Here is a 19,381-nt window from a genome sequence, read left to right as displayed (position 1 = left end):
TATTTGAGTTGCATCATTCTGAACACCTTCCCAGCACAATACATCTGGTATGAATGTAGCAGCATGTGCCAGAGATGTCACTATCACGTTCTTTCTTGTAGGATAGTAAAAGCTTAAGACAAGGAAAAAGGAAAATAAGGAATCATGTCAGATGCACAGGGTGGCATTAAATAGGTAGTATATTACAGTCTCCTATAGGTATACAGTAAATGGATATGTGGTTAAAGGAAACATTGTGTCTTCAATGGCTTAAATGATAAGACCTATGTTTTTCTGCTCCATTAACGTCCAAAAACTATTACAAGCACTTCATTGAGCCACAGTGTTGCACTGCGTGACATGTTCCTTGATTACCAGAAACATGCATGCACACACTGTAGTTTTTTTATTTGACTCATGCCTACATAAACTGTCTCACAATACTCACTACTGAAAACAGTCCCAAACAAATGTCCCGTTTCCTCCTCTTTGAATAGCATTTGCTAAAAACTGACTAGCTGTTAAAGGAAATTACTGAGGCTTTTTTATTTTTTCTTTTGATGGGACTATGTATTTGTGAGACATTTTTTAAAAAGATTTATGTCTTCAGTAGGTCTTTGATTTTAGCACAGCGGAGTCCACTGTTATTGCAGCGCTCACGGTTGTATTTGTTTAGCTACATTAAGCCAGAAAATCAGATTTCATGTTACGAGCACACTGAACGTTGCATTTACTGACAAGCTCTATCCATTATCCATTATGTCATACACCTTACAGTCATGAAAGTGAGTCCATGTGGCCCGATATGAAGGGAAAGTCTGACACAGATGCAGAGAAAGGCATAAGTGAATGACACATGCTAAGGAATGACCAAAACAGACTGGAGTTTGGATCCTTCTCTTATGTTTTATTAAACTTTCATTACATTGTGTAAAAACACTGGAGTTGACGACTGCAGCTCTTCTCTCTCATAGCAGCAAGGTATGTAAATCAAATCAGGTTACTCTGCCAGACAATAAATAATCTGCCTCTTTGGATGATGTCATGTTTAAAAAACAACGGATAAAAGCTGCAGCATTAATTTTTATTTTACACAACCTATAAACATATACATATATATTTACTTATATATATGTTTATGTGAAATACTTTGCCTATATTTATAAAAAATACAACAGTAGTTTGTAAAATAGATTTGAAGTAAAATATTGAGAATTAGCAATGAGTCCGTCATTGTCACAGGATGGCATTATTGAAATGCAGCGGATAACAAAACCAACATGGCTGGAATGCGGTTCGTCTCTGAACTCCCTCTGAACTTTGCGCGCGCTTCTCGGCACCAGCACTGATGTCTTCATCTCTGCTTAGTGATTTCACTCGGAGCAAATCTCCCACCATGACTCAGTTTCCAAATATCAAATCACACAGGTGGGGGGTGGGGGCATGTGATATTACAGGCAAGTCTGTAAAAAGACTACAAAAGTCACAGTACAATAAAATATATGTAGCTATATAGTACAACCAGGCACACACATGCCAACTGTTCAGCTAAACTGGATACTTTGTTTGTACAAATGATACATTTAAAAACTAGAAAAGAGGTCTGTAGCACCTTAAGGAGCTTTAGAAGTATGTTAGCAGCTTGATCCAATACCAAAATATATTGCAGTATTGCAGTGTTTCTTACATACACATTCAATAAAGTTCACTGGTACCAATGAAGCTTATTAAAAAAAAAAAAAAAAGTTTGACATGATTTGCTAAAGGTCTGTGCCTCTCACCGAAGAGCATCTCCTGTCTCTGGTCACCACGTGACTATGGGACGCATTCTATTTTTCCTCTTTGTCCAGGACAGTTAAGATTTGCTTTTAGAATTATGAACTTGATCTGATTCCAGACTCCAAATCTGGATCTACTTGTCCAATGTGTAGAGCTTCGCTTTTTTTTTTCTTTTCTTTTTTTTAATCATTTCTTTCAACTTTGATCCACAGTTTGTTTCTAACCTTCAAATCTCTGGATTCTGTCCTACAGTCCATGTAAGTCATACATCAAGTTAAAAACTGCAGTTAGCTGACTATGAAATTTCATGCAACAGCTTTCAGACAGAAACCACTAAGAAATCAAGTAATATTTTTTTTTCATAAGGTCACACTGAGGTCAAAGGATGATAGAGGAGGACAAAATCACCCTGGGAGTTATTGATACATGTATCTTGTTTGTCTTTTTAAACAATTAAACAGCCCATGACAAGATGATAAAATTAAGTGCTATATAACTGTCCATTTAAGCTTCATTATTGCCTGTGCTCTCACCTAACCCAGCGGTTGAAAGTCAAAGAAGGCTTTCTTTAAAAAAAAAAAAAAAAAAAAAAAAAAAAAAACCTACACCTACAGATATCTGTGTTTAAAGGTACAACATTTGATGAAAGCCCCCTCAGTGAGATACACAGAACACTTGTGCAAGTAAAGCAAAAATGACACTTTGATAGGAAAAACACTGTCAAAATTGTACCTGTAAAAATAAAACATTTATATTGTATTTACATGTTATTGTTCTCTAAAAGAGCTAAATATATCATCTATAATGTAATAAGGGTTTTAAACAAAAGGCAAAAGGTATTGTAGGAAATGAAGGCATTCAATTTACAAAAAGTGCTAATATTAATTATATATACATATACATATATATAGACACATATATGTATGTATATATATATATGTGTGTGTGTATATATATATATATATATATATATATAGACAGAGAGAGAGATAGAAAGAGATAGAGCGAGAGGGAGGCTTGCTAACATCTCTTGTAAAACCACAAACCTTCACAAGATACAAATAGCAAAGTTCCATAAATGCTTTGAAACATTACACATTCAACTCTACATTTCACACAACCCAGAAAAATATTGTCTCTATTCATGTCTCATCAAGTTCCATCATTCAGGAAGGAAAAAGGGGAACTTAACACTTCTAGTTTGTCATTATTATTAAATCCTGGAGCACAAAAAAACAAAACAAAACAAAACAAAACAAAACAAAAACAAAAAAAAAAACGAGGAGTATGTGAGGTAAATGATAACACTATTGGGTTATATATGCATCAAACATTTCATGTAACTAGATGCACGTTAGTCTTTTAACTGCTGTGGTGGAAGGGAAAAGGTGGCGACATTTTTGCAACTTGTGAAGTTCACATTTTTAGTGCGCAGTCCAATGTCTGTAAAATGTATAGAAATAAACATCTGTTCTGTTCTATAGATAAAACATATAAGCTTTGTTTTATGGAATAATGTCCATCAGCTAACATCACCTTCGTGACTGTTCAACCCTCAGTAATGTTGCTGTAGGGCTGGGCATTGATTGAAATGTGTCACTATGATACCAGAGTTTTGATATTGATTTCAAAACAATAACATTTTGACACCATATCTCTAAGAGATATAAATCTACTACTACATTTTGTGCACTCCTTTAAACAGCATATTACAGCCTTCATCAGTCTGCTTACTTGTCATGATGTGACCAAATACTGGAACTTTGGTCACATGATAAATTTTAAATGTCAGATGTTGTCCAAACCTCAGTAAAACACAGCTGAGGAGGACAGTTTGTTGAAACAGATAGGAGTGTGCAGCTTTCCCATTCTTTTTCCATGTATGCCTGCTGGCCAGCACCTCACTAAAAGAAAGAATAAGTCAACAAGATTATGTGCTACACACACATTTCAGTGGAACCCCAGCCCCACTTTGCTGGCTAGTGATTGCTAGCACAATGTTAGTTGTATTTAAAAAAAAAAAAAAAGAAAAAAAAGAAAGAAAAGAAAAAAAGGAGACTACAGTCAGCCCACAGCAGCTGGAAAACACAGTAACTGGAGCAGGACTGACAACTAACCCGAACATTTGTGACCTCAGCATTCTGTATGTTTCTCCATGATTTGGAGTTTTCCTGATTTCCAGCAAAAAGGCTACCTCAGATTTTTACTGACAGATCAGAATTTTTTCCCAAGGTCATTTAAAACACAAACAAACAATAAACAAACGAACAAACAAACAAACAAAATTCACGTTGTGATGTACGGAGTGGTGAGGTCACAAATAAGGGTAACCCAAACTATGCAACTGTATAAGAACAATAACAGCTGTCGTAACTATTCAATGCAACACCATAGCCATTAGAATATCTAAATCTAAGTACAGTCAATAGAGGTAATGGCAGTTGCTAATGACATGTCAAAGCAATGCATCAGTGCTAACTGTAGATTACTATTTGATTCTGTGTGGATTTTGTTAGCAAAAATATCTGTTGAACCTTTTCCTGTATCTGCTTATGTCCTCACATCATTTAAGGTGTGTGATGTTTACACACAATACACACCATTCAAAACCAAGAACCTATTTTTAATGGCCATCCAAAAAATTCTAGATATCTTGTGAAACATTCCAGCATATATCTTTCTGAATGAAAGGTGATGTTAGAGGATGCTACTATAATATTAACCTGTGGAAAACATATATATCAAATATATATGTGATGTGCATCTGGTCCAACACAGCTGTTATTTATGCTTTTTTCTTTCTTTTTTTAAAGGCGCTTTTGTATTTCCCACATTGATTTTAAATGACAGCAAATAGCTGACATGAACAATAAGGCACAACATCTGTTTACAATGTACGATTTGGACCAACTGAGGCGCTGAAGACTCGGCACTGACCGGTGAGATGCAGCTACTGCTCGTGTTTTCTCATCACGTTTGGTAGAACTTTGCTACATACAGATTCAAATTTACCCATATTCTTTTAACAAAAGCCTCAGGTAATGCTAAGAAGCACCTCTCTTGATAACTTGATTGGAGGTGGAAGCCACAACTTATTGCAGAAAATAGCCATATATACCATCTTGAGAATTAAAAAAATAATAATAAAAAAAAATAATCTCAATTTCGTATTTTTAGAATTACAGATAAAGATCGCCTAAATCAGAAAAAAAAATATTTTCTCTTCCCTATAGTGGTATCTATCCATGTAGACAGTTTTGCCTAGGTTTTGAGACTTCTACCACCACACTAGAACAACAAAGGTAAATACAATTTGGTCTGTGGAGCTTAAAGCATCCACAATTTTTGAAATCAATCAATCATCACAAATATATTTTTCTGGTACCATTTACCCTGTTGCTGAAGACAGTCCACAGAATACAGTGTCAACTGTTTTCAATGATGACCATAGCAGCCAGTTTTGAAAACGAAAACAGTTCATGATAATGTGTGTTATCTGATTCACTGAAGGCTGGGAAAACTACCACTGCTGAATTCTGCAAAATCTTATCTTATCTCTATCATATTGGAGTGGAAGCAGAAGTGTCAGAAGGAGAAACCCAAACTATCTACATGGGTAGATACAGCACTACTATGAGGGCAGGTGGGAAAACATGGTCATGTGATTTGCTGGTGAAGGTGTATAGAAGTTGAAACTTTCTCCACCAACACATTTAACTGTCTTTTAACTGATAGTCCTTTAAGGTTTTTCATAGGGAAAACTACCCAGACAATCTAAATCTAGCATGGTTTTGGCCTGATGAATTCTATTTTTCTTTAATCCAAGGAGGGTTAGCCCTTTTCCAGTACGGTCCTGCTTCACATTCATATAGTTCTACATATTTATACCTGGGAGATGCCCAAGCACTACTATTGTCCCCTGTCGCCTGTCCGTTAGCAGCTTTGCTGATACAGCCACACTGTGCTAGAGAGCACTAGAAGCAGTTAAAGGATGGACAATGTTGACTGATCCTGGTCAGAAACACTGCATAAATAGCTGACTCTTTGATAGTACGCTTAGAAGGATTAGATAATATTATATCACATAACATACTGCAGAAAAGTGGATTTGGTCCTAAAAAGACCTATTGGGAACTGAAGATTTGACTGTAATGTTCCTTTATATCTTATTTACCTTTTAACATGAGCATTTCTTTTCGTAAAAAACAACATGTTACAAGTAAAGTAACACTGGAAGCTAATGAATATGTGAATAGCCCATTTTACAAAATTGCAATGAACCTAATGATTAAGCTTCTGACACGATGTTGTATTTACTCTAATGCTGTTGAATATGTAAATATCATTGTCCACCTGTATGCACTGCAACATCTGTCTAGCATACTGACACATAGTAAATTTCCATTACTTTGATAATTCAAAAGCAGTTAAACCAAATCTCTATTCATATTTGAATCAGAACTGGAATACTATTAAATTATTTCCTTCATACTCATAATCAGTATCATCAGTATTCAGTAGCATTAGTATTTGAATTACTATTTTAATCAATGTGAAGTGTAAACAGAGTCATTGTGTGTCCTAACTCTGTCATGAAGGAAAGTTCACGTTCACATATTCAGTCAGAACTGATTCTGAATGGTAAAATATTATTGAGCTTACTTAATTATTGTTATGGAGCTTATTTAGTGGAGCTTACAAGGTAAGTGTATTATCTCTGGACATGGGTCAGGAGACATGCGTGTAGAGTTTTGATGGAAGTAGAAAATAGTAAAGCATCTGCACAAGTTGAAAAATGACTTGTGCATCAGGATAACATTTAGAGTCAGGCTTTAAAAATGGAATAACTACCAAGGTGTGGAACAGTCACTCAGAAAACATTTTCTGTTAACATCTGTTTGTTTCACATCCCATTCTTTTGGCTACATCACCAAAATAGCAGCAGAATTTGGCAGTTTCACATAACATGACAGTGACTTCATATACTCTTGAGGAGTTCCACATCGTTCCACGCTGAATGAGGAAAAAAAATGAATTGGCATATTTCATGTTTATATTCTATATCTAGTTCTTGCTTCCAAGATACAGAATGGCTAGAATATTTGGTAAACAGAGCACACCTTTTGTTATATTTGTCATTAATCTGGCAATAAGCAAACTGTATGTTTTCTTTAAATGATACTGATAAATGTTGAAAATGAAAATGATAAACGGGCGTGGGGATCTAATGAAAATATTAGACTACGGAGGCTCTTGGTTTTCTTTTTTAAAAAAGCAAAGTATTAGATTTAGCACCCCTGCCACTTCAGTAATTTTTGCAGTCCCTAATTTGCATTTTAATGATTCATTTTTCATGCCACCTTTGCAAAGACCTTCTACAATACATAAAATGTAATGGTACTTGGTACCACATACAGCACTCGTGACTCCCAGATGTAAAATGAACTTTCTGCATCTTTCACATCCTATCCCCGGCTAAAAATTTTAGTTTCAGTCCAACATTCATAAACAAAGCGAACGAACGACACTTCTTGGAAGTCTATCTCCTACAAAATGCACAGGTGCTTAACTAGAGACAGGAAGAAAATGAAAGGGTACTTTGTGTGTGATTATGTATATTTGCATGAAGAACTTCCTTCATCCACGAGGGAGGGGCTTGCTTTGTGGTCACTGATTGTTTTGTTGTTTTTTTTTTTCATTCAAAATAGCACACAAACTTAACAAGGGGAGAGTGGAACAACCAAAACCAAAACCATCAGCAATAACACGTAGAGCCTGTAGTACTCACTCCCACTATAAGATAACTCTACTGGAGTGGTTGACATAGAGCCTGGGTAAGGCTCATACACAGTGAATGGCAACGTGTGTTTGTGTATCATGGTAAAGAGAATAATTTGTCAGTTTTCCGTGTGGAAACTAGTGTCTGTCCACCGAGATACATGGCTGATCTTCTCTGACAAGGGAACTGTTTTTGTGGTGGAGTGAGTGTTCGGGGGTGGGGGTGGGGGGTTGGGAGGGGACTGGAGAATGGCAGCCCTTGATGTCAACTCACTCTCTATGTGGAATTTGACTGATGAGATTATTAACAGTCTAAAGTAACATTTCAGCAGCTAGCAGCCAGCTCTGTCTGTCTGTGTTTGGTTGACTTTGGTTTGGGGTTGGGGGATTAGTAAGAAACACCATAAAAGACACTTTTAGGCTTTTATAAAAATGTCTCCACTGTCGGACAATCAACTTAACCAGAAAATCTACCAACTACCAAAATGAAATGATAAACTGTAATACTGTTGCTCAGTAGTTCCTACTCAGTACCTTGTCTATAATAATGTGGATGAACTTCCGTTTTATGGATTGATCAAAAGGACCAGACCAATGTTTTTGCATGTTTTGGCCGATTTACTACTAATTACATATACTTTAACTTTCTGCCAAAAAAACCTTTAGAGCACATTTGAGATGTTTTCATTGAGTTTTCCACCTTCCAAGAAGCTGTTGGTTTCCTATAATTTCACTTTGCATTGGAAATGAACTTGAAAAAAAACTTGAAACTGGGCTGTGTAATCCAGCACAGTGAACAACAGGTCTCAAGGCGATATCACTGCACTGCGTGGTGATGCAGTTGTGTGAACATTACAGTGATGTTAATGACAAAAACACAAGAAGATATGATCACTGTGATGGATTAGCTGACCCAAGTTGATTTCCATACAGATTAGAAGGGAATGAAACACATTAATATGTTATAGATATATAGTATGCTTTGGGAAATGGATAGCAGTCCTTTATAGTACTAGGTGTATTAAATGAATGTAAATGGACAAAAACATACCCAAACTACTGATTGGTCCTTTAAAATCATACCACAAATTAAAAAAAAAAAAGGCATAAAACAAAGGTCACATGTGATGCCTGGCAGCATCACAAAGTTCAAAGTGCTATACGAAAAACAATACACATCGCAAAACTACATACTAAGGTCAGTCTATTCTAAAGAAAGGAAAATGTCATTGCAATCAAATTACTATCATTCATCTATGTGAAAATTCCTCAACTCCCAAAAGACTAATTCACGTTTGAACTCTCATAGCTCTCACCGTCACTGTTAAGCCACATGTCCACATTAATGCAGAAAAACAGGCTTTGCTTCAGTAATGCGTTTGTGGCAGGTTTTTGCACTGATGTTAGCGGTGCGGTGCACGGAGCGGCGCTGCACCGAGATCTGTTATAGTGTGATCTTGAGGTGTGCTGAGCTGTGTGATTACATCCTGTGGCTGAGGGCTACTGTGGCTGTGATTAAAGATGTATATGCATATTGTAGCTTGCAGGTGTCTGACAAGGTCATTTCTTCTGGTAATCAGACGAGACCAGGATAGGTTGTAAAACTTGGAAAATGGAAAGAAACTAAGAATTTGGAATTTTTATTTGCATCAACATGCAGCACAAGGGGATTATTTTTTCTCTGTTATGTGAACATGTCATAAGGGAATTGTGGTGATTTGACAACTTAATAAAAAGACCCAATAATAGCCATTAGAAAGCTAATCAAGCTAAACCTTGTGTGGAGGTGTGTGTGTGTGTGTGTGTGTTACTGCTGTCAGTGCTGATCATTATGTGTCTGCTGCATGTGTTAGTGTCTGCTCATGTTGTCATTCTAAAAGGACAGAGGTGATAATATTGTCAAATAAACGTGTTACTGGCATCTTGTTTCGGTGTCTGTCTGCTGGTGTGGTTGTGTAGCTTGACATGCGTGTCAGTATGTGTGTTAAGAGTGCACGTGTGCCAGTCGCAGTACATACTGGATCACTGAAAAGCTTGGTGGAAGCGGGGCAGTGTGGTGGGTGTGCTCAGGTTGGATATGAAGGAGGAGGGAAGCCCTTGAAGCGGACTCTCCGCAGCCTCTGAGCCCTCAGAGGACTGGGGGGGCAGCTGGACGAGAGGTGCGGGCTCTTCGCTGGGTGGATAGGCAACACCCTGCCCCCCGCTGCCCCCGGCCTGGTTGTATGGAGGCCCGTTGAGCGGAAGGAAGTTGAAAAGCTGTGAGAAGTCCATCAGAGAGGAGGATGAGGCCAGAGAGTCGCCTGCAGTGGCTGCTGCCACTGATGTGGACATTTTGGACAAGGACACCTCCTCGCTTGCTCCCTCCAGCCCACCCACTTGAGGCTCCAACTCAAGTTTGGAGGAGGAGAGTTGGGGTTCTTGGGCTGCAGAGGATGAGGAGGGCATGCTGCTCTGCAGCTCCATCAGGTAGGTCTCCAGTTCTCCCTTTAGATTCTGCTCCCGTTCCTGTGAGGAGACGGTGTATGAGGTAAAGTTGGAGCCCAGCGGGTACTTTAAAGAAAAGGGGTGTGTGGGGGCGGGGAAGGGCTCTGTGTCCAGGACGGGGCCTGTGTACATGTTGAGCTGGTGCGGCCTCGGCGTCAGCATCCCCGGGAGCTCGCCCTTGATGCCCCCGGAGGCCAAGTCGTAGACAATGGGCTCCAGCGAGTCAGCTGGCTCAGTTTTTACCCTCAGCAGCTCCTGCGGGTGGCTCTTCTTCATGTGACGTGTCAGGTGATCCTTCCTACCAAAGCGCTGGGCACAGTACTGACAGAGGAAGTCCTTGCGTCCGGTGTGCACCACCATGTGGCGCCGCACGTCTTTACGGGTGTAAAATCGCCGCTCACAGTGCTCGCAGCGATGCTTTTTCTCTTTGGTCCCGCCAGAGGACTTGCCAGCATGTGTTTTGAGGTGCTCTAGAAGAACCCCGGTGCTAGGGAATGGCTGCAGGCACACTTGGCAGGTGAGATCTCCACTGTTGGCTGCATGGAGGGCGAGGTGGCGTTTAAAGCCCAGCTTGGTGTTGTAGCTCTTGCCACACTCCTGACAGGTGAACGCCTCCTTGTATGGGTCATGAGTGTGTAGGTGATTCTTTAAGTGATCCTTGCGGTGGAACATTTTCTCACAGTATGAACACTTGTGGTTTTTTTCTGGCGAGTGAGTTGCCATATGCCTTTGGAACACAGACACATTCTATGAGCACTCAGAATTGTTGCAATCATGTTTTAAGTAGGCATGCTTACATTACACACAAAAACAAGACCTAAAAACAAGTATTCATCAACACATCATTCTGACTACTTCAGAGCACTATGTTACCAAAGGTAAAGAGAAAAGCAACATGCTGCAGCCTGCTATGTACTGCTGCTTTGTCTGTACCGTAGCAGCTTGTATTTGGAGACGAAAGCCTTGGTGCAGTCAGGGTGGGAGCAGCGGTAGGGTCTTTCTCCTGTGTGAGAATACGAGTGCACCTTCAACTTCTCCAGACTGTTGAAAGCTTTCTGACACTCCTGGCAGGGGAAATTCTTCTTCGGCTTCCCTTCTGCTCTCCTGCGCCTCCCCGTGGGTGGCGTGAGCTTGGCTTTCTCCAAGATGTGGTCACGGTGGCCCTGGGTTCCTGTGGCCATGGCACCCTAAGGCAGACCAGCTACATGGACAGTGGCACAGTGCCCAACTAGTACTGATGCGATTATTCTATCCAGTTTTATGTGCTCAACACCGCCCGGACTCAGGAGCCTGAGAGAGAGAGAGAGAGAGGGAGAGAGAGAGAGAGAGAGAGAGAGAGAGAGGAGAGAGAGGATAATCTGAATGGTGTCAAGTTGCTGACTGACTTGCTGGCAGTAAATAAGACACTGAAACCTAAATCAAAATAAAAACAAACAGAGACACTGATCTGAGGCCTGTATCACAAAGCAAGTTTAACTTCATCTGGCGAGGTTACCTGTATTCACAGTGCCTAATGTTAATATTCCTGGATAACTGATATCATGAGGCTGGTTATTAACTGGCTAAATTGACTTGTTTATCACAAACAACATAATCAGAACCATGAGATGAGGTCTTAATATCACGAGCTCCAACACTGATACCTGAAGGGAAATTTGATTAATATAGCAGCAAAAAGTGATAGCAAGCAAGCTAAAAATACATACAATATAGGGATGCAACTAGAATAGCATAAAAAGCTGTAAAATACTGGAAATCACACCCAAATATTAAAAGTAGTTGGCTATAAATAACAAATGGCATTTCCAGTATTTTCTGTTTTTATCTCATGATTAACAAACCACTATGAATATGTGACACACATAAAAAGTTTAAAGTTATGTAAGGCTGTCTCTGCTGCTGCCATAGGTCAGAGGAGAACTGAGGAGAGAAGTAGTTTATGCCTGATGAGGTTTATTTTACACTGGAATGTTGCATTTATAATATATTGGGTGTTGATAATGTGAATTTACTTATTCCAATTATTATCAGCAAGTCAACTCGTGTTATTTTGAGTTGTAGTAATGAAATAAGAAGAAGTAAAAGCATCTAGGTGGACACAGAAAGTTTCTGACAATAATACAAAAAGTATCTGTTGCTCTTGATTACTTGCCACATTAGTGAAAACTCAGTACTTTTGTCCCTAAAAGGATCCTGAAGAAATGATAACTCTTTTTCCAGTGATCTGATTGGTCAGCAGTCAGGCAGCTGACATGTTCTGATCTGATCCTCTGAGGTTAATCTGCTATGTCATGAAGTATAGGTTACCATGGTGATCTACTGCAAGTAGCAGCGAACCATCTTTATGGACCCTTGTTGTTTCTCAATCTACTCATCATTATGAATATTATTCAGTTGTTAATTTTTATTTGATGATATGTTATATTGCTTTCTGTTTATGTTCTATGTTTTATATATTGTTATTCTTTAATTTAGATTGTTGATGTCTATACAAGCACACAACATGGAGTTGGGTTGGCTGGAAAAGAAATTCTTGTAAATGTTGTTTTTGGTTTTTTTTTTTTTTTTTGGTTTTTTTGTATGTTATTTGTACGCCTCTTTCAGCAGAATCAGAATCACAATTATACTGCCATCCTTAAACAGTCTAAAGTATCTGTCATCACTGGACTTAAAAGACCACACCAGTATTTTTGCATGTTTCCCATTCCTCATGCCAGAAGGCACAGTGTATAGGGAGAAGAAATAGCTGCTGAACTGGTGCATGTCCTCACATAGAGGCAAAACCTCAAGTTAAAAGTCTGCTGACTGAAAAAATACTGACTGTTAGTGGATCACTGGTGAAATGTGAAAAAGCAGCAGGAAGTGCTCAGTACTCATTAACAGTATCTTAACTGCAACGCATTTTATTACAGCCTTAAGAATAGCACAACAGAGACTGGTCAGCAAGGCTGCTATCTATCAGATGAAGGTCAAAGTAGAACTATAGGAGTGGAACAAAGCTCCAAACTACAGAGACTACTGTACTGTATGTTACACAATTGCCCTAAAGTTACTGAAGCCTGATATACACTTAGTGGCCAGTTTACTGGGTACGCCTAATACAACAGTCCTGCAATAAATCCTGCTTTCATGATATTAATGGGTTCTCAACTCTTGCTGAAACAGCTTTAGAGAGGTGTTGATTCAGCTGTATGATCATTTTGGAGGATGTAGTTTGTGGTGCCATTGAATTGCATTGTGTTATCCCGACATGTGTTTCCTTTACTTTGTCCAGCCCATTTATATCGATGGGGCTTCTCTCAGACACACATCTCTGTATAATGCAGAACAGCTCACCACCACCACAAACTGCATTCTCCAAAATGATCAGAAAGTTACATCAGTGCCTCTTTAAAACAAACAAACAAAAGGACAACACTGATTTCAGCAAAGTGTTACTAAAAAATGGACAAGGAAATGCTGACTTCAAACAGTTAACAGTGATTTGGCTCAGCTGAGAGCAGAGACAGACCATCACTGTCTCTGCCCATAATATTGAAGGCTCAGTACAGTTTCCTCTTGCTGTGAGCTGACAGTGGAAACACCACCCCTGTCTCATATGAATGATGTCTGTAAGCTACCGAATGGCTTTGCCAAACGTATTTGAGTAAAAGCAACTGCTGCATGGAGTATGTTGACCGGGGATGTCCTGTGTAGTTGGTTTAGGCTAGAAAATACTTACTGAACAATACGTGACTTTTTCAGTAGCAAACCAAGCCCACTATCTTTCCATAAGTTAACCAAATACTTTGAATAGCCCAAACATGGCCATAAAAAATTTATAATGTCTACAAATGGAAATTATAGGAAAAAAGGTAAATATGTTGCTGCTGCGTTTGGTATCAGTATTTTGTGACTTTGCAGATTCATTAACTATGTTTCCTTCATATGTTTACTGTCGTAATTAGTAGTGCATTTCCAGCTGCATATGATTTAATCAAGCTTCAGTATTTTAAGGAGATGCACCTGAAGCATATTCATATCCTGTTGCTGTCAGGTGGCTGTGAGGAATAGAACAGTCTGAAAGCAGGTGTAAATGCTGAATAACTGCATCTATACAGCACTTTTACTGACTGATCGATTTACAGATATTCAGTCTGACAACTGTAGTTTATATCCTTTGGTTGGCAGGAGGCTTCATGATATTCTCCACACAGATCACATCACGCACTCCCCTTCCTGTGTTTCCTGGGAATCCCCCCATGGCGAACCGCAACTTCCAGACAAAATATTATACTAAGTAGCTAACGGGAATATTAAATTGTCATTCTTGTGAACAATCACAACATTGTTTCAAACATATAGAGTACCGTTCTCACAGTTGTGGGATATTAAGCTTCCACACAAAAATCTGGGCACTTTACATGTACAGCTTCAATGGGCTTCCTACTTCATCCTCAATATACTTACTGTGTGAAGCTTTTACTGTAAGGTCTTAGAATATTGCAAACCATTATTTATATATATATATATATATATATATATATATTTATATATATATTTTTGTTTGTTTTTGTCTTCATCATATCCTAAGCATCAGATGAAGCTACGTCATTTTACACTAGCCCCAACCCTCTGAAGAAATAAACCCATACTGTATTTTATCATAAGAATCATGTTTAAATTGCAGAATCAAGGTGAATTAGTTTCCAGCTAGTGCTAGCCCAATCTGTCGCAACACATAAGTAGCATGATAAAACTTTAGATAACACAAGACACAATCCATAGATATATAAAATAATAAGGTAGCCCAAACATTTAAACTGAACCCACTCTGGAACTGATTGACTTCTCTTGATACAGAGAGTCATGTTAAGTCACAATTCAGTTCATTATTAAACGTTTCTGATGCTGCTGAAGGTTGATTTCCATCAGTAAAACTCAGCAAAACACGACAGTAAACCATTCATGTTTCAAAAGCTATTACCATGGTAACATTATGTATTACGAGCATCTTGAAATAATAATAGTAATCTAAATCATATTGTACAAAACAACATGATATTTATGATAGTGTTGCAAATATCCTCTTTGAAATAACTTTTAGTATTCACTCTATGAGCTGAGCTTGTCTGACATGATCATAGATCTACAGCAGATTCACTCTTTGTTAGGACAATGTTGTTTCATTTTGTCAACTAGCCATGTTAAATACAAATATTAAACGTGCTGCTAACAAGCTGCATTGTCTCAGCTGTTGTCCTGTGATAGTTTCCTTTCATTTCTCTTTTTTAATACGTTCACATGACATCCTCTTTGTCTGTATCGGTAATGTCCTGATAACTTAGTTCCAATTTTTATCCCACTATGATGCTCTTGGCCATCAACACAACAAGCTTACTGCTATCTGAGAGGTTTGGGTTAAGTGGGTGGAGTGCCTGCCACTCACATCTACAATCCCAGTCCAGACATGAAGGTGGATGAATAGCTGGTCCCTTTTAAAGGTTGTTGCCCATTCAAGCAGCATATGCCAAGTAAAACTAGTTACTACCTACTACCGGAACATGCAGGTGTACACAGGCATGACAGCAGGTCTCTAGGGGCACAATATCACGTGATAATTTCTCTATTTTATATGCCCTATGGAGGAGACAGTCAGATGGAACAAGCCCAAACTTCCTCCTACACAGAGGCGCACACACATACTGCCCTTAGAGAAACATAAATGTCCTTCTGATGAGCACCCTGCACAGAGATGATGCTGGGAGCAAGGAGGACAAGAAGCCCGATGTTTCCTGAAGTACAACAGGCGGAAGCTGACAACCTTTATATAGTAAACTGTGTTTTATCCCTCAACTCTCTTGTGCTTGTTTTCCTATTACTAGATGTTTTTTTTCCATACCCTTAAGGCATGATGCTAAAATAGCCTTTTCACACTGGCTGTGAATCCAGGCTGGAATTAGAGGAAGACATTCAAGAGGGGGCTTGAGTGGAGGAGGAGCTAAGGAAGGCTGCTGGATTGATGAGAGACATACAATGACCAGGACAAATGGAGGAGGTGCACACACTGAACTAAAACTACCTAGGATCATATGCCTAAAATGCAACAGACATATTTGCAAGGCACATTTAAAAACCATTGCATCTTGTCAATCATGTGCATGAGCGATTGATTGACAGATTGTGAATCCTGATGCATGTTTTTTGTTTTGTTTTTTTAGTGACACTGTAATTGTTACTGTTGCTGCAAATGTTCAGAATTTAATTTTGTATTTGAATTATGTTTTTAAGTGTTCTGTCTTTTCTGGGTTTTCTTGATGGTCTGTAATAAATGGTGCAGTAGGTTTCCTCTAGTATTTACTATAGTCAGAATAATCCATAAAAAATATTTATTTTACTCAAAACAGCAGCAGCTTGGTGAGGCCTACAACACTAGACGTTCCACAGAGAAGTCAAAACCTTGTTATAATTTTTTTTAAAAATAAAGTGAATAAAATGATCTAACACAACATCAGGTGTTTATGATAGATTTATAACCAGTTATTATGGGAGAGTGAGATTAGGCCAGGAGCACAGAAAATACTAACATGAAACAGACACAACCTAAGGGTTTACCAGCTTCCAGTACAGGCTGAAGAATCTGTCCCAGTCAGTCTTGTTTTAGAATTAGTTTAGAAACTCCAGTTAACTGATATCTTGGATTCCATATATGGACAAAGAAATTAAAATAAGCTAGTTCAAATTATTTAATCAAACAATAGAGATATATAGAATTGTAGCTCTTGCCCCAACCAAAGTAAGTTTTAAAACAAACATTTAATTTGATATAATCCAAATATATGAAACTGTACTGAGTAAAAACAGGAGACATCCAGTAGAAAAACTGATAAAACAGATCACATCTGCCATCATGCATTATACTATTAATGAAAACTGAACATGGAAAGTGATCATCTGCATTCATTCTGGGATATCTGTCAAATTTGAAAAATACTTATTTATCGATACTATAAAGTTTTAAGTTGTACATTTAACCACACAGCAGATAGCACATCATTCTTTCTGCCTCATTTTGATAGTGGAGAGGGCTGATACTTCTGCATTACTGTAATTAAAATTATTCTTTCCTGTAACTTTGAAGATGAAAGGTGTCAGAGGAGTCAGTCTTTGAGCCTTTTGCTATTGAAATGAAGCGTTATCACATGCGCTTGTGTCTGCAGTGGTTCTTAAATTTCCAACAGAAATTAACTAATTTACTGCAAATAACTACACTGATAATTGCTAACCACTTTGCAACAATTAAGACTAGTCTGTGCTTAACTTTTTCTCATCAGTAAAAAAAAGGTCACGTGCTCTTTAGCAAAGACTCCAAATTATTTCAGTCTCATTAATCCTTAATTCAAAAGCATTTCATGCTTTTTATGATTCATATTTTGTCTTGGTAAAAAGTCACTGTTGTCTCTTTTTTTTAAAATATAATTTTGGATAACATTAATGGTAATAAAATAATAATGATACACTTACTCACCTTTATTAGCTTCTTGTCTTAACTTTTTTGTACTAATATACTAATTGTCAATAGGCATAGAAACAACTATTAAATGTTTTCCAAATTTTAATTATTTTGTTGAAATTTCTTTAAAGTAAAAGTGTGCCATAATTCAATGTTACAACAATACAGTTGATTGACTTGATATATTTTTAGGAAGAGTTGTCTTTTAGCTGAAAACACATCTTCACAACAAGTTTGTCAGTTCAAAACATACATTCACAATAGCAGCATTACATTGCAAATTTTAAAAATGTAAGTCTAATTCTGGCTGCACTTGCTGATCTCAGGACAAGAAATAAAACTGCTTCAAACAAGGTGCATTTATGTAAAAGAAATGACAGGCAGAAGGAGGAGTCGTGCAGACATCTCAAAAGTAATACATGCATTATACTGCTTGGAAAATTTCCTTTTAGCCTCAACAGCATTTAAAGTCTCATGTGACTGATATCAGTGACCATTCAGAATGTGAAGACTTAAGACTAAAGGGTCCAAATCATACCATAGCAGATCCAAAACAGCTGCACACTAACTCCATGTCAGATGTGGTGTTTAGGTATGGTTTAAGGTGTAGGACAGGTGTAAACAGAGACTTGAGCCAACACTGACAACACACTTCCTCCCGGGGACTGTTTCAGTATCCACTTTCCAACCACCGACACAAACAACACTGGCTAATTCGACTCGACAACAAATCAACGGTGGGGGAAGCTTCTGATCTCCGAAGTGTGAAAGCTTTCGAGGACGACCAGCTCGTGTTTAATGCTCAGTGCAGTGACATGACAGGCTCCTATACGCTGTAACACCAGCAGCAGCAGCAGCTATAGGAGCTCTTGTAAAAGAGGAATTACTAACGTGTACAGTGCAACCTGCCACACCAATCAAACTGAACACAAGTTGACTTTTGGTCTTAAAAGCAGCTGCCTGTGACACTGCTGGGACGCAGGCTGCACGAGCAAATCTTAAGCATTGCCTAATTAGTTTGCCTGAAATCCACCCCCCAACCCCCCCAACCCCCCTCCATTTTGCTACTTTATTGACAAGCAATTTCTTGTTTATTAGCCTTACACTGGGTCATAGCCGAACTGTCATCCGTATGACACCGTGATCAATACCTGCAGTGGATGAAAATGCGATATAACGTGGAGACTAAAAAGTGAAACAGCATGACAAAATGTCACTGTAGCCGCTACGTGGTTGCATTTGGCGTTATAGTTTTGGAAATGAGATGCTTGAATCGATAAGGACATGTTGACACTGCTTGTGAAGAAGTGTGTAGCTTGTATCAGGTAAAAATAAATGTGATTGCAGACAGCAGGAAAATGGACATTATTGCTGAATCCAAGTGCGCCTGTCCCTGTCGGTGTTCATCGCACTGCTGTTGTTATTATATTTTAAAAAATAAACTAAGTGTGGAGGCTATGTTCAACTTTACTCAACTTTCCTTCATTCTACTGATCCCCGTGGTCTTTAATGTTCGTGGACACTCACCGTGACACTAATATCACCAGTGACATAATTTATAAAAAAATTTTTTCAATACTTGTACCTCCCTTGGTTTTCTCTGTGGTCCCAAACTGGGTACTGATTAACACAAACTTTTTCCCCAGCTCACCCCTCTCTCATAATTTAAATAACCCCGATATTTTAATTCAAGAACTGAGTAACCGTTTACTTAATTTACATCAAACTTACCCCGGACGCTTTAACATCCTTTCTGTTGAGTTTTTCTTGACTTTCAACTATTTTCCGAATTTTTAATAATTTTTTTCTCATATTTTTTGCTAGACGCGGCGGGCCTGAAAATTGTTTGCTTTCCCCTCTTTCGAGCAG

General features: G+C 38.3%; 1 protein-coding gene across 1 annotated transcript; it reads right to left on the bottom strand.

Annotated features, from left to right (window-relative positions):
* Positions 1 to 865: 865 nt before the first annotated feature.
* On the bottom strand, positions 866 to 19,378 carry plag1 (pleiomorphic adenoma gene 1). The gene is made up of 3 exons (XM_018698830.2): positions 19,244 to 19,378; positions 10,954 to 11,310; positions 866 to 10,747 (listed from the first exon to the last, which is right to left on the bottom strand). Exons 2-3 carry the CDS (start codon positions 11,199 to 11,201, stop codon positions 9,559 to 9,561), a joined length of 1,437 nt encoding a protein of 478 aa, XP_018554346.1. The 5' UTR covers positions 11,202 to 11,310; positions 19,244 to 19,378; the 3' UTR covers positions 866 to 9,558.
* Positions 19,379 to 19,381: the final 3 nt, after the last annotated feature.

The sequence above is a fragment of the Lates calcarifer genome, linkage group LG24, assembly GCF_001640805.2.
Source record: "Lates calcarifer isolate ASB-BC8 linkage group LG24, TLL_Latcal_v3, whole genome shotgun sequence".
Classification (NCBI taxonomy): Eukaryota; Metazoa; Chordata; class Actinopteri; family Centropomidae; genus Lates; species Lates calcarifer.
The sequence above is the reverse complement of the archived record's forward strand: the minus strand, read 5'-3'. Positions and strand labels throughout refer to the sequence as shown.

Bases quoted from the DNA above. Each gene is read 5' to 3' on its own strand.
- plag1 (XM_018698830.2), bottom strand. From the start codon at position 11,201: ATGGCCACAGGAACCCAGGGCCACCGTGACCACATCTTGGAGAAAGCC. The intron at 10,748-10,953 runs GTACAGACAAAG...TGTGTTCCAAAG, and splicing joins TCCAAATACAAGCTGCTACG to GCATATGGCAACTCACTCGC.